Source organism: Quercus suber, unplaced genomic scaffold (genome assembly GCF_002906115.3).
Source record: "Quercus suber isolate HL8 unplaced genomic scaffold, Cork oak 2.0 scaffold_1009, whole genome shotgun sequence".
NCBI classification, from domain to species: Eukaryota; Viridiplantae; Streptophyta; class Magnoliopsida; order Fagales; family Fagaceae; genus Quercus; species Quercus suber.
In genome coordinates this window covers 1-12,610 of record NW_027070422.1, presented here as the reverse complement: position 1 = coordinate 12,610, position 12,610 = coordinate 1, and the positions used below count along the sequence as shown (strand labels likewise).

General features: G+C 30.4%; 1 protein-coding gene and 1 long non-coding RNA gene across 5 annotated transcripts; both read right to left on the bottom strand.

The window, feature by feature from the left end:
- Window positions 1-3,074: 3,074 nt before the first annotated feature.
- LOC111990253 (uncharacterized) lies at window positions 3,075-3,536 on the bottom strand. Its single transcript, XM_024022045.1, has one exon. It carries the CDS (start codon window positions 3,534-3,536, stop codon window positions 3,075-3,077), a length of 462 nt encoding a protein of 153 aa, XP_023877813.1.
- A 4,666-nt stretch (window positions 3,537-8,202) lies between these two features.
- Window positions 8,203-11,024, bottom strand: LOC136065535 (uncharacterized). 4 transcript variants are annotated; one of them, XR_010627159.1, is made up of 4 exons: window positions 10,054-11,024; window positions 9,751-9,812; window positions 9,097-9,162; window positions 8,203-8,771 (listed from the first exon to the last, which is right to left on the bottom strand). It is a non-coding gene; the product is annotated as an uncharacterized LOC136065535 (long non-coding RNA). The 4 variants fall into 4 exon arrangements; XR_010627157.1 differs by having other exon boundaries at window positions 8,203-9,162; XR_010627158.1 differs by lacking the exon at window positions 9,751-9,812.
- Window positions 11,025-12,610: the final 1,586 nt, after the last annotated feature.

Here is a 12,610-nt window from a genome sequence, read left to right as displayed (position 1 = left end):
ACTATTCTTCATGTCTTTTAGCATACCCACTGTTTTAGTATTTAAAAAAAGAAAAAAAAAGAGTAAGGGCTAATAGTAATAACTAACGAGATAAGACTTTAGAGAGAGATAAAGAGACATAAAAATATGGTGAATTGTTAAATAAAAGGCACTATTTCACTGTATATTACCAAAATAAAAGACTTGAGACTAATAAAACATTTTAAAGAGAGAGAAATATGAATTTGAGGGGTCACCACCTCCGTTATACTGATCTCCCACCACCATCGAGACACCGAAACCCTTACGGGTAATCTTTTTTTCTTTTTAACTTAGGGGCTTAAATATGATTTAGGTTATGTAATTTGGTTAGTTAGTTTTTGTTTTTGGTATATAAGTAGAGAGAATATTTGGTGTGTAATGTATAGTCATATTTTACCATGATTTAATTTTAAATCATCTATAAGACATATGCATACACACTTGTCCACACCATGACTTAATGTCGCACTATCGATGAGGGGAAGATAGTAAGAGAGTTGGGTATACTTTTATTTCATAGTATGAAATATGTGAACACAACACAAATTAGTTTATTTCATGGTCCCGTTACTCTTTTGCATTTATTTTTCATTTCATGATTTAAAATAATAATAATCTTACCTTAAGAATGCTACAAATATGCAGTGAAGTTACTAAACCAATTTTTAATATCTCAAAATGTATATGTTTCTTTACTCTAATTTAGTTTACTTTTTCTTTATAATTTATGTACAACATTATTCAAAACTGTTTTACATAAAATATCACAAAATTATCCGTGCATCGCATGGGCAACTTATTAGTTGGAAATAAATACAACTGCAAAAGCATCTACAACTATACATTTGCACTATTAAACATCTAACACAAAGTTAAATACCAAATAGTAGAGGAAAAAAAAAAGGCAAAAATATTTACAACTACACATCTAAACTATTAACCATCTAACACTTAGTTAAATACTAAGTAGTAGAGGAAAAAAAATACAAAAGGAAAAATCATTTACAATTACACGTCTACACTAAGTTAAATACTAAGACTAAGTTACTAACACTAAGTCTAACTAGCATAATACAAAACTAAAGTAAAAGAAAAAGTCCAAAAGTTCATATTATTAGTGAACTTTGAATTAAAAGTGTGTAAACTTAATATATACTTTTTTTGTTCCTTAAAATCTATCTCTTTCTCAAGTTGTAAATTTGTAATTATAAGCATTATGCTTGTGAGTTATTAACATGGAAGATTTTGTTATTAAGAGTGTAAAGAATTTTAGTTATGCACAAAACTATTAGAATTGGAAAGATATGGAAAGTTTTATATATATTTTTTCTTTTTTTCTTTTACATGTATACTAATAACACAAATAGTCTAATAATAGTAGGTGCCCACTTAGTGGAAAAAAAAAACAAAGGATATTATGTACAATTCGTTTCTTTGATTGATTTGATTTATTCATTCTAAAAATTTGACATTTTTTTTTTAAAGTTTTATTTATTTTTTCATGTGAAAATACAAGTCAGCCCGAATCCGTCCGACTCGCAATCCGATTGACTCAACATGTTTTCAACCTGTTTAAAATGGCCCGTATTTTAACCTAGCCCGTTTAGACCGCAACTTGATTAACTCGATTTGAACTCGACATGACTAGACCGTTTGCCATGTTATGGACTAAAGCACTTATGTGCAACTGTGTTATTGCTCAATGTTAACTGGGTTTTGCTTCTTTTTGACAAGCAAATTTGGTTTTGCTTGGTTTCTTCTTTGTTTTATTTTGTTTTTTATTTTTTAGTTTTGTCATTTTCTGTTTAACTGCTACATTTTTTAATATTTAATTTCCTTCATTGGTTTTTTTTTTTTCTTTCTATACTTCATTCGTTTGTTCTTTTTTTTTTTTTTTTTGTCATGTTCATTCGTTTTTCTTCGTATGTTTTTTTTTTTTTTGGGTTAATCCATTCTTTGTTTTTTTAATAAATTATTTTATTTTATAATTTGTTCTTTTTTAATCTAACAGGGATATAAAAGTAAAGTTATATAAATTACTTTTTTTATTCTTTCATTTTTTCACCCAAAACCAAATACCACGGTGAAAAATTAATTTTTTTTTATTTTTATTTTTATTTTCTCACTTTTCTATTCTATCTCTATTTTTTATACTCCTATTTTTCTACTCCTCAAACCAAACGGTTCATTAATTTTTTTTAAAAATTATTTATTAATAAGTGCAATGTGAACTTTCACAAGTAGGACGAAAACTAGCTCAGTTGATAGTTCTGGCGAGGGTGCATCTATCCCAAAAAAAAAAAAAATGTCAATATACAAGAGAGAGAAAATGTGTGTGCACCAAATGATTTGTTAGAAAAAAAGAAAAAAAGAAAAAAAACTAGAGAAGGAGAAGAAGACGATGAGTCGATGACGAAGAAGAAGAACGAAAAAAAAAATCCAATCTCAAGTTCCAAAGAGATAAGAGATAATACATAATAGTAGGTGGGAGTGGAGATGACTCTTGATTCTTGAAAATGATACAAGGCTTTGAAGTGTGATGTTAGGAGTCAATTCACAAGGGTAGTAGGTGGGAGTGCAACTTGCTAGAAGCTTCGTGATTGACCAATCTAATCCCAAATTTCCAACATATTCATTTATGGGAGTTTTTGACAGCTTTTCAGGATTTTGGACAATTTCTAGTAATTTATTTTTATTTTTTTAACAATTTTTTTTTAAAATGAGATTCAAAAAGTGAAATTTTAACGAGTTAATATTTTCCTTCATTTATTTATAAAAAAAATAAAAAACTCAAATTTGAAACTTTTAATAAATTAACCAATTTAATCTCTTTTATTAAGATTTTTTTTTTTAAAAATCACTATATCAATTTCATTAATTTATATCACTTGGCTTTATAATAGCAATTAGTAAAATATTATTTTATTAATTACTATTGTGTGAGTAATGATTTATTATAAATTTTCTTACCGTGTGAAGTGTTATTAATGTTAAGACTTTTTTTTTTTAGAAGGAAACTGAATTTTATTCAAATAAAAAAAAAAAAAAAAAACTCAGCCAGAATCGGCTAAAAGAACAGAAACAATGGGAGGGGGAACATCTTCCCTCCAAACAACTAAGCCGCTAACATGTTTAGCATGTCTAGCAAGACTATAAGTTACAGAGTTCTCTTTTCGCTCAACATAAGAGAAATTACAATTAAGAAAAGAGTCTGCATGGAATCTTATTTCGTCAATAAGGTTACCAAAGGTAGCAAAGGATTGCTCTGCATCCTGAAGGGCACGGGTAATGATCTCTGAATCACCTTCCAACGTAATGGAGCTCAGATTCAGCTCCTTAGCAAGGACAATGGCCCGTCGAGCTGCTGCTGCCTCCACTTCTGCCACTGACTGAGGAAGGGTAATCCTTTCAACACCGGATGCTACCACTCGGCCTGCACTGTTCCTGATGACAGCACCTAATCCGGCCTCATTGGTTTCACAAAAAACTGCTCCATCATAGTTTACTTTCAACATGGGGCCAGATGGAGGGGTCCACCGAGTATTGGAATGGGAAGTAGTTTGCGAAGGGGTCCACTTTCAATTTTTTTTTTAAATGAGATTCAAAAAGTGAAATTTTAACGAGCATTACACAATGTTTGTTAATATTTTCCTTCATTTATTTATAAAAAAAATAAAAAGTTACTAACATGCGTCTTTCCTTAGCCTCCTCGTTGGCCATACTACAATACAATCAAGGAAAGAAAAAAAACGACAAGTCGTGCTGCCTACTGGGTTCATATGACATGTAATTCATCATCTTGTCACAAGAACCGTAGCTGTGCTACAAATCGTTAAATTTAGCCTTTGATTTCCACGGTGTCATATTTTTTTTTTTTTGTATAGACTGAGTTAGTTGGTTTACCAGGTTTACCGATTTGATTAGTTGATCTGTCAGCCCTGTATATCGGCTAACACTGTTTCTTCTTAGAGAGAGTGAGGTATATAGTATACCCCCGATACATGGTATATTTTCTCATATGCGAGTAGACTCCACAAGTGTGGCTTGGATTGTATATCAATGTACTAATCAAGATTTAAGAGCTAATAAGAAACCTCACAGTATCTTATTCATTCTCATAGCTCGCCTTTACTTTTAGCAAGGGTCTGCAATTAGTTTCAACTTTCAATAATTGTGAAACAAAATCATATATAAATTGCGTGTTTACCACTACAGTCATTTATTATTGGTCCCACTAGACTGGTGCCGACATTACCACGATTTATTTTTGGTCACATTGGACTGGTGAGGAAGTTAAAGATTGAATTTTTGCACCACAAAATGTTCCTGCCAAGAATTTTCGCCTTCATTTCCAACTTTGAAGTCCCGCACGACATTGAGTCAACATAAAACAATTTCCTTTACCCTTCTGGACTATTCCCCCCAAGAAAAAAACTTTGTAATTGTTGTACAAGTTCTAGTGTTTTACTCGCAAAGAAACGAAATAAGCAGATATGGCAGACACTTTCTGCCAGAGGGTCCCTTAATGTAACATCAAACGTGAAGAGGCCTTGCAACTTGTGTAACTTAGGTTAGCTTCAGATGTATGCATCAGACGGAGAGTATCAGTGTAATCATACAACCAAACAGATGTGTAATTCAAGGATATATGTTTTTATTTTTATTATTTTTATTATTTTATTATTTTATTTTTTATGATAGGGAAGGATATATGTTATGCAGCCCCAACGAACACTAACCACCTCCAAATTGGTATAAACTAAATACTGATGGGGCATCATGTGGAAACCCCAGGAGAGCAGGAGGCGGTGGTGTTATAAGGGATAGTGCAGGTAATTGGATAAGGGGTTTTGCTAGATATATTGGCTATACTACAAGTATAATAGCTGAGTTTTGGGCACTTAGGGATGGCTTACAATTAGCCATTCAGCTTGGCGTGCAAAATTTGGAAGTTGAACTTGATGCGAAAGTCATTGTGGACTTAATTAACTCCAGGAACTCTTCCAATTTAGCATACTCATCCTTATTGTTTGATTGCAGATTATTATTGGAAATGATTCCTCACACCAAGGTGAAGCATGTCTTTCGGGAAGCAAATAAATGTGCAGATGATTTAGTTAGGAAAGGATGTCATGCTCATGAGGAATTTGTTATTTTTGATAGTCCCCCATCTGATGATGTTTTTGCTGTTGTGTATGCAAATGAGAATGGGGAAAGTTTTTGTAGACAAGTTGTTGCTAACTTAGCCATTTTGGCTGCCTAGTTTTAATTTTATTTTCCTCTTCACCAAAAAAAAAAAAAAAAAATTTATGTTCTATTGAAAGGTTATGATTATTGTGGCTATCATGTTTTGAATTTTTGAATCAATTACTTTAATGACACTGAGAATATAATTGTCATTTTCAGACAAATGCTTTGTTTATTTTGACATTAACGTTTTTTGAAAAATTATTCATTTTTCAGAGAGTATTTTTTGAAAAACTATCTCATTTTTCGATATTTGGTAACAACCTTGAAAATGTGCTTGAGAATGTTTTCTGCTATTTGGTATCCACAATTTTTATAACATTTCTTGTATAATTTAAAACATCTATAATATGTGTATTGTGTAAACCCACCTAATGTAATCAATATAAATAAATAATAATAAAAACCAAGAATGAATTTGGTTTTCAAACTAAAATTTTGACAACGGATATAATCAAAATTAGCTATCCAATCTATATATATAATAATAGGTAAAACAAAGAGAAAATTCAATTAAATTTCAAATTGGAATTCAATTAGAGTCTAATTTTACGTCATGTGTCATCTAATTTAAATTTTAAAATTTTGTGTCAAGTGAGTTAATTTAGTGTAAAAATTGAATTTCAATTGGAGTTTAATTTTGCGCCATGTGTCTCATCTAATCTAAAATTTTAAATTTTTGTGCCAAATTAGTTAATTTAGTGTAGAAAACGAGAAGTCCATTATAATAAACCATAAAAAAAAATCATATAACTAAAAAAAATTCAAATTTATAAGTCATCTACATATATATATATATATATACACACATATATTAATAGGTAAAACTTAGAGAAAATTGAATTAGAATTTGAAATTATAATCTTATTTTGCGCCATGAGTCTAAATTTATGTGAGACCTACACCATAAATATCCACTTAAGCTTGTGCCATGTGTCTACTTAAGTTTTTAATTTTTGTGTCAAGTGAGTTAATAAGTGCAAAATACTAAGAATCTAATATTAATGAACTATAAAAAAAAAAAAAAATCACATATATTCAATAAAAATCACCACATGTTTCTCAAAAAATAAATAAAATAAAAATCACCACACATTCTATCTTATTAAAATTTAGAAAAAAAAAATCATAAATAGTACTAAATTTAGGTAAGAATTTTAATATGTGAATAATTATGTTTACTTAAAAATAATTGACTAATTTTCTATATTTTATGATAAAAATTGTGTTTAATTTTAATTAATGTATCTATATGTATGTATGAATGCATGTGTTACATGCTTTAAAAAAAATTAATTTGACTAATTATTTATATTTTTATAATAAAATTTTTATTTAATTTTAAAATTGTATCCATGCGTTTGCATGAATTACATGCTAGTTTCATAATTATCAAATACTCATTCTTGCTCATGTAAAGAGTAACTACATAATATATATAATACTTCTCAAAACATAATAATTATACCTAATTCATTAAAAATAGTTAACAAACAGGCCAAATAGTTTTACTGCAACAAANGTTTATTTGGAAAACAACAGGAAAATCTAGAAAAGCTGATAGAGAACAGTTAGTGTAGTTGAAGACAATTGTCTTTGTACAATTTCTTTTCACTATTTGTAAATATTATGTTTAATATATTAGCAACAAATTATTATGTCTTTAATATATGATGTTCTTAGATGCTTAAGGAATTGTTTTAAGTGTTTACAAATATTTTACATTGTTTTTCATCTTCTTTATTTCATTAGTGTGTTCTTTGAAAATTTTAAGAAAACAAATTCTATTTTGAGTTTAAAATTATTTATTTATCTATTCATTTTTCATATGTTAACATTAACACAATACTTCTTTTTTCAAAAAAAAAAAACTTCTCTACTTTTTCTCCTTTGGAATTGTACTTTTTTTTTTTTTTAAGGAAAAAGAGATGCAATATTTTATTTTTATTTTTTGAATTTTAGTTTTGTTGAGTTTTATTAATTTTTTAGATAAGTTTCTCGGTGTTTTTAATTGTATGGTAGGAAATTTCTGGTTTGAGAAAGTTTGTTTAAAACTAACAGAAAAAATTTCAGATTTTATATAATTTTTAATGATACACAAAATATTATAAATAAATTTTATTAAAAAATTAATATTTTCACTAACTTACCTTTTGAATTTTTTGAGAAAAATTGTATTGTTTTGATTTGGTATGACAAAAATAATATATATATATATATATATTACATTTGGGATTGTCCTTATAATAAATTAAAATATGATTATAAATTACATTACTATTGTAAGGACTTTATCCGCTTTGGGGAGTCAAGCCCTCACGGTTTTGTACTCTGTATCAAGTGTAGGCAAGCAAGGAGGGCTGAGACTATGAAACCCTCCTTGCTTGCCTACACTTGGTACATAGTACAAAACCGTGAGGGCTTGGCTTCCCAAAGCGGATAAAGTCCTTACAACTATTTATTAAACTAGATGATGTCCCGCGTGATGCGCGGATACTTTATAATTTCCTTTTCAAATAATTTCTAACTAATATTTATGACCTATGGTAAGATATTTACATAATTAGGTTCACTTATCTTATATATTAAAAAAGAGGAAAATAAAAAAGAAACACAAATTACTAAGAATAACATAATTAATGATATGTATGTGTTGTGTAGGTGAATTCATGATTATTTAATTATTTCTGTTAAGTTACATGCACAATTATTAATTTCACATCCTTTGAAAGAGAGCGAGCATATAATTGGATTGGTTTGTGAGTATTAAACTAAATCCTATCTTCTTCTTCTTCTTCTTTATTATTTTTTTTTTCATTTATTATTTTTTTTCTAGAAGAAACCTAACTCCTATCTAGAAATAAATGGTTTGAGAAATAGATGCCAAAACTAAATATTTCATCAACATGGAGCAAAAAAAAAAACACCCTTAAATTTCCCAATCATTATGAAGTACATTCCTCAAATTAATTCTTGAATCTTATCAGCTAGCTACAACAAAGATACTAATTGTCAAGGAGCTACATGGTATTGATGTTTTAACAAATATACCCGATAGTGCTCCTAAGAGTAGTAAAGTCTTGTATGTAAACCACCAAATTATGCCCAACGCATAATTTCCCAATCATTGTATCACTGTGGAATAGAGTTTAGAAGGAAGATATTTTTGCTTAACCACAATCATCTTTATAAAGAGAATGAAATGGTGATATCTCATCGTTGTTCAACTTATTAATAGAAGTGTAATGATTCATTTATAGTAAGTTTTCACCATCCTTGAAGCTTCTAATATACATAGTCTATGGCCAAACGCACTAAGAAATATATTCTTTGGCACCAAGACCAAGTCTTCTACTTGAATACCTACCAAGAACTAATACCCTTTTAATGTCCCACACATTATGGAAATTTTTGCCACCATGAATTTTCAATCCAAGTGTTGTAATTACATCATCAGTTATTGAAGCATTGCCTTTGTAGTAATCAAATATTGAAGCATGGCCCTTGTAATAATCAAACACTATAGTTAAGGCTTGAAAGAAAATTTTAAAAAGGAGACTGAATTTTCATTCATAAATCAACTTTATTGCAATCATGATTCATGTTGGAGGACTAATAAATTCATAAAAAATTTCATATAGTCAAGAAAAGTAATGGTAGTGACAAAATTTGGTAGTAATTTTTTCAAACGTATTCAAAGAATGTTATATGCTATAATGCCAAGTTGCAACTTCTAAATGGAACTGATTCATAGTCTAGAACTATAATACTAATAATACTAAATCTTTTAGGCTGTTTGACAAAACTTAAAGAGGATAAAAAACTAACCTTGATAACCTTTAGTGGATAGGCATGCCAACCTTCCATCTTGAGAAACATTTGATGCATAACTGACTGAAGTGAGATAAGTGCAAAAAATGTGATTATTGGAAATTTCTTCAAGTCTTTGGGGACAATTATCCAACCAAGGTAATATTAAATAAAAAATAAAGTTCAAAGATTGATAATTTTCTGTTCTTGTTATAAAAGAGCTCGCCAGATGAAAATTTTGAGAAGGGAAGAGAAGAGGTAGTAAAAAATAGATAAAATGCATAAAACAAAAGGAATTTTTTTTTCTTATGTCAAAGGGCTCCAGAAATTTGGCCAAGAGGTGAAATTTCTTTACTTAAAGGAAGCAACTGTTGGGTTACACTTGCAAAATAATGACCAACTGTTAATACACTTAACCTCACCTATTGTAGCCATACATAATAGAAGCTTGACACTTGATTTTTTTTTTTTTTTTTGGGTGGCAGTTATGGTGTGGAGTTATATATGAATGTGTAGTATTAGTTCTTACTCTATTGCTATTCATAGTGATTATAGAGCTCTGCAATTCTAGGAATTGGTCGTTCTTGGTCTGGAGACTACTGACTATGTATATTAGGTCCATAAAGGTATTCTATCTAGGAAAGCCACTTCAGAAGCTCAGAAGTAACTCACTCATTTGATTTGTGGGATTTGGCTGAACCACCAGTTATAAATTTACCCTGATTAACTGCCACCTGCAATTAGAGAGAAGTATAGGGGTAATGTTTGGTGGTTGACAGATTAACAAAATTGTGCTTCTTTGTTTCAAAAAAAGTTTCTTACACTTATATACATATATATATATATATAAATAAAGAATTTAACTACACCATAATAAATTTAAAAAATGAAAAACCCAAACAATATTTTTTAAGAATTTAACTACACCATAAAAAATTTATAAATAAAAAACCCAAACGCAGGTTCTCTTATTACCTGGACAGGTCGACCGTTTGGCTAGAGGATGATTTTTTGGGTCGGCCCTATATTCCTGGAATCATTCCAAACTTTAAAAGAACACATAGAAACCCAAAATTCAAATTCATTTAATTTTGAAAATTTGCAATAAAAATCTCTGAGGTGCTAATTTCTATGGAAACAAAAAGAGAATTCAACAAAACATTGTGTGCTAAAAAAGCATCCCTTGCGAAGTCCCTGAGATTCTCAAAGAAGCTAATAATCTTTTTTTTCCCCCAAAATAGGAGAATGAGAAAGAGAAAGAGCATAACAATTTAGTTTTAGAGAAACAGAGAAAGAGAAAGATTTAGAGGCTGTTTGGCTTCAAAAATTTCATCACTCAATTTCCGTCACTCAATTTCCATAACTCATCACTCATCACTCTAAAATACCACACCCGTTTGGCACCATCACTCAATATTTTTCACACTATTTGTGGGTCTCATACCTGTCATTTGGTCAGAGAAAAACTGTTTTGTGGGCCCCACCATTTTTTCTGTTTTAATTTCCCCTCCTTCACCCCTGTTACTTTCCCAAAACACAGACCCGAACCCAGCTTCAACCACAATAACAAAAACAGTAACAGCAACAAAACAACAACAACAACAACAACAACAACAACAACAACAATAACAACAATAGCAAAATGCGGCCAATCAAACGGCTAATTCCACCTCCACCTCAGCCGGCGACGACGGGACGACGACAATGACAAGCTGATACAAAATTGATACGACGATGGTCGAGGTCGCCATATTGGAGTCGCGGATTGGGTTCGCGGATTGGGTTCCTCAGTTTTTTTTGAAACCCATTCATATGGGTATTATGAAACCCCAAATCCAAATTTCAGTTTCCATCCTTACCCAGTCATGGAGTGCAGCTTCAGACCAAAAAATTATGTGATGAAGGAAAAAAAAAAAAAAAAAAAAGACCCAGAAACCCGAACCCAATAAAAGAAGAAGGAAAAAAAAAGGAAAACTGAAGCGAACCCAGTGAAAGAAGAAGAAGGAAAAAAAAAAAAAAAAAAAAAAAAAAAAGAAGAATGGAAACCCAGTGAAAAGGAAAGAAAAAAAGAAAAAGAAAAAGAAAAACCCAAGCCCAGAAACAAACCCAAAAACCAACGTGAAAGAAAAGAAAGAAAAAGAAAAGAAAGGGAAAAGAAAAAAAGAACCAAAGAAAGAAAGAGAAAGAAAAAAAAAAAAAAAAAAAAGACAACCCAGAAAGTGAAAAGAGAAGAAAAAAGAAAAAAAAAAGAAAGAAGAAGAAAAAAAAAGAACCAAACCCAGAAAGTGAAAAGAAAAGAAGAAGAAGAAGAAGAAGAAGAAGAAGAAGAAGAAGAGGAGCAGGTGTGTGTGTCCAGACCCATGAAAGACAAAAAGAAAAAAAAAAAAAAGATAAAGAGGGAGCAAAAGTCTGAGGTGGGACGATGTGTAATTAATTTACAAGTTTGCCATTGAAAACAGAAAACTGAAAACTGAAAATAGCCAAAAGTTGTTTTCAGTTTCACAACTCATAACTCAAAAAGTAGAGAATTGAGTATTGAAACAGAGTTATGAAAACAAAAATTGTGCAGGCAAACGAGTATTTGCTATGGGTCCCACCATTTTTAGAATTGAGTTATGAAAACAGAGAATTGAGTCATAAAACTAGTGAATCAAACAGCCTCTTAGTGACCTGATGAAATCGATGCAAATGATGGATAACATCTCTAGAGTAGATTTGAGGCCTTTGAAGTCATTCACACAATCCTTTGAGATTGAGATTCAACCACATAGTTCAGAGAAGATTGGTTTTTTGGTTGTCTAACCAAATGTATGGAAAGAGAGGAGATTGAAATGGAATAAGAAGGGTTAGAACTCAGAATAGCAAGAGGTAAAACGAAATGAGTTTGTGTAATTAAGGATACGTTTAAGTTTTGTAAGACTAAGAGACATACTTGAAAGTTTAAACATTATTTTAAAGCCAATTGAAGGATAGGAGTGAAGAGGAGTAATAACAGATGAGGTGTAATTACTCAAAAAAAAAAAAAAAAAGGCTAGATGGCTTAAACAAAAGAGCTAACCACTGAAGCCGCCACTTGGCAGAACCTTATGCTCTCCTGCATGAGGTCTCTACTTATATATATATATATATATATTTGATTAGTCCAAAATGAAATAATAAATAAATTTAATGAGACCATCCTAAAAAAATTATCACGCACAATGTGTGGGGTCCGCGACTAGTTGTAGAATAAGTTGCGAATTTTTTTCCCCATCATTACTTGTGTATAGAATATCTAGAGGTTGCTATGTCTTCAAGATGACTCTTTGAAGACATTACTAGAAAGGGAATTTAGGTATTGGTGAATTTTTCATCTGTATCACCTAGCCAAGATATTCCTGGAGAATTAAGGACATTTGCTATGATATTTCAGCTATACTCTCACAAACCCTTTGTGCTTTGTTAACTAGATTCCCGGAGGGGCAAATGCAAGGCTCGTGCCTTGGCCAAGTGTTGTTACTGAACATTGTATTTGACTTTTTGATTTGAGTTG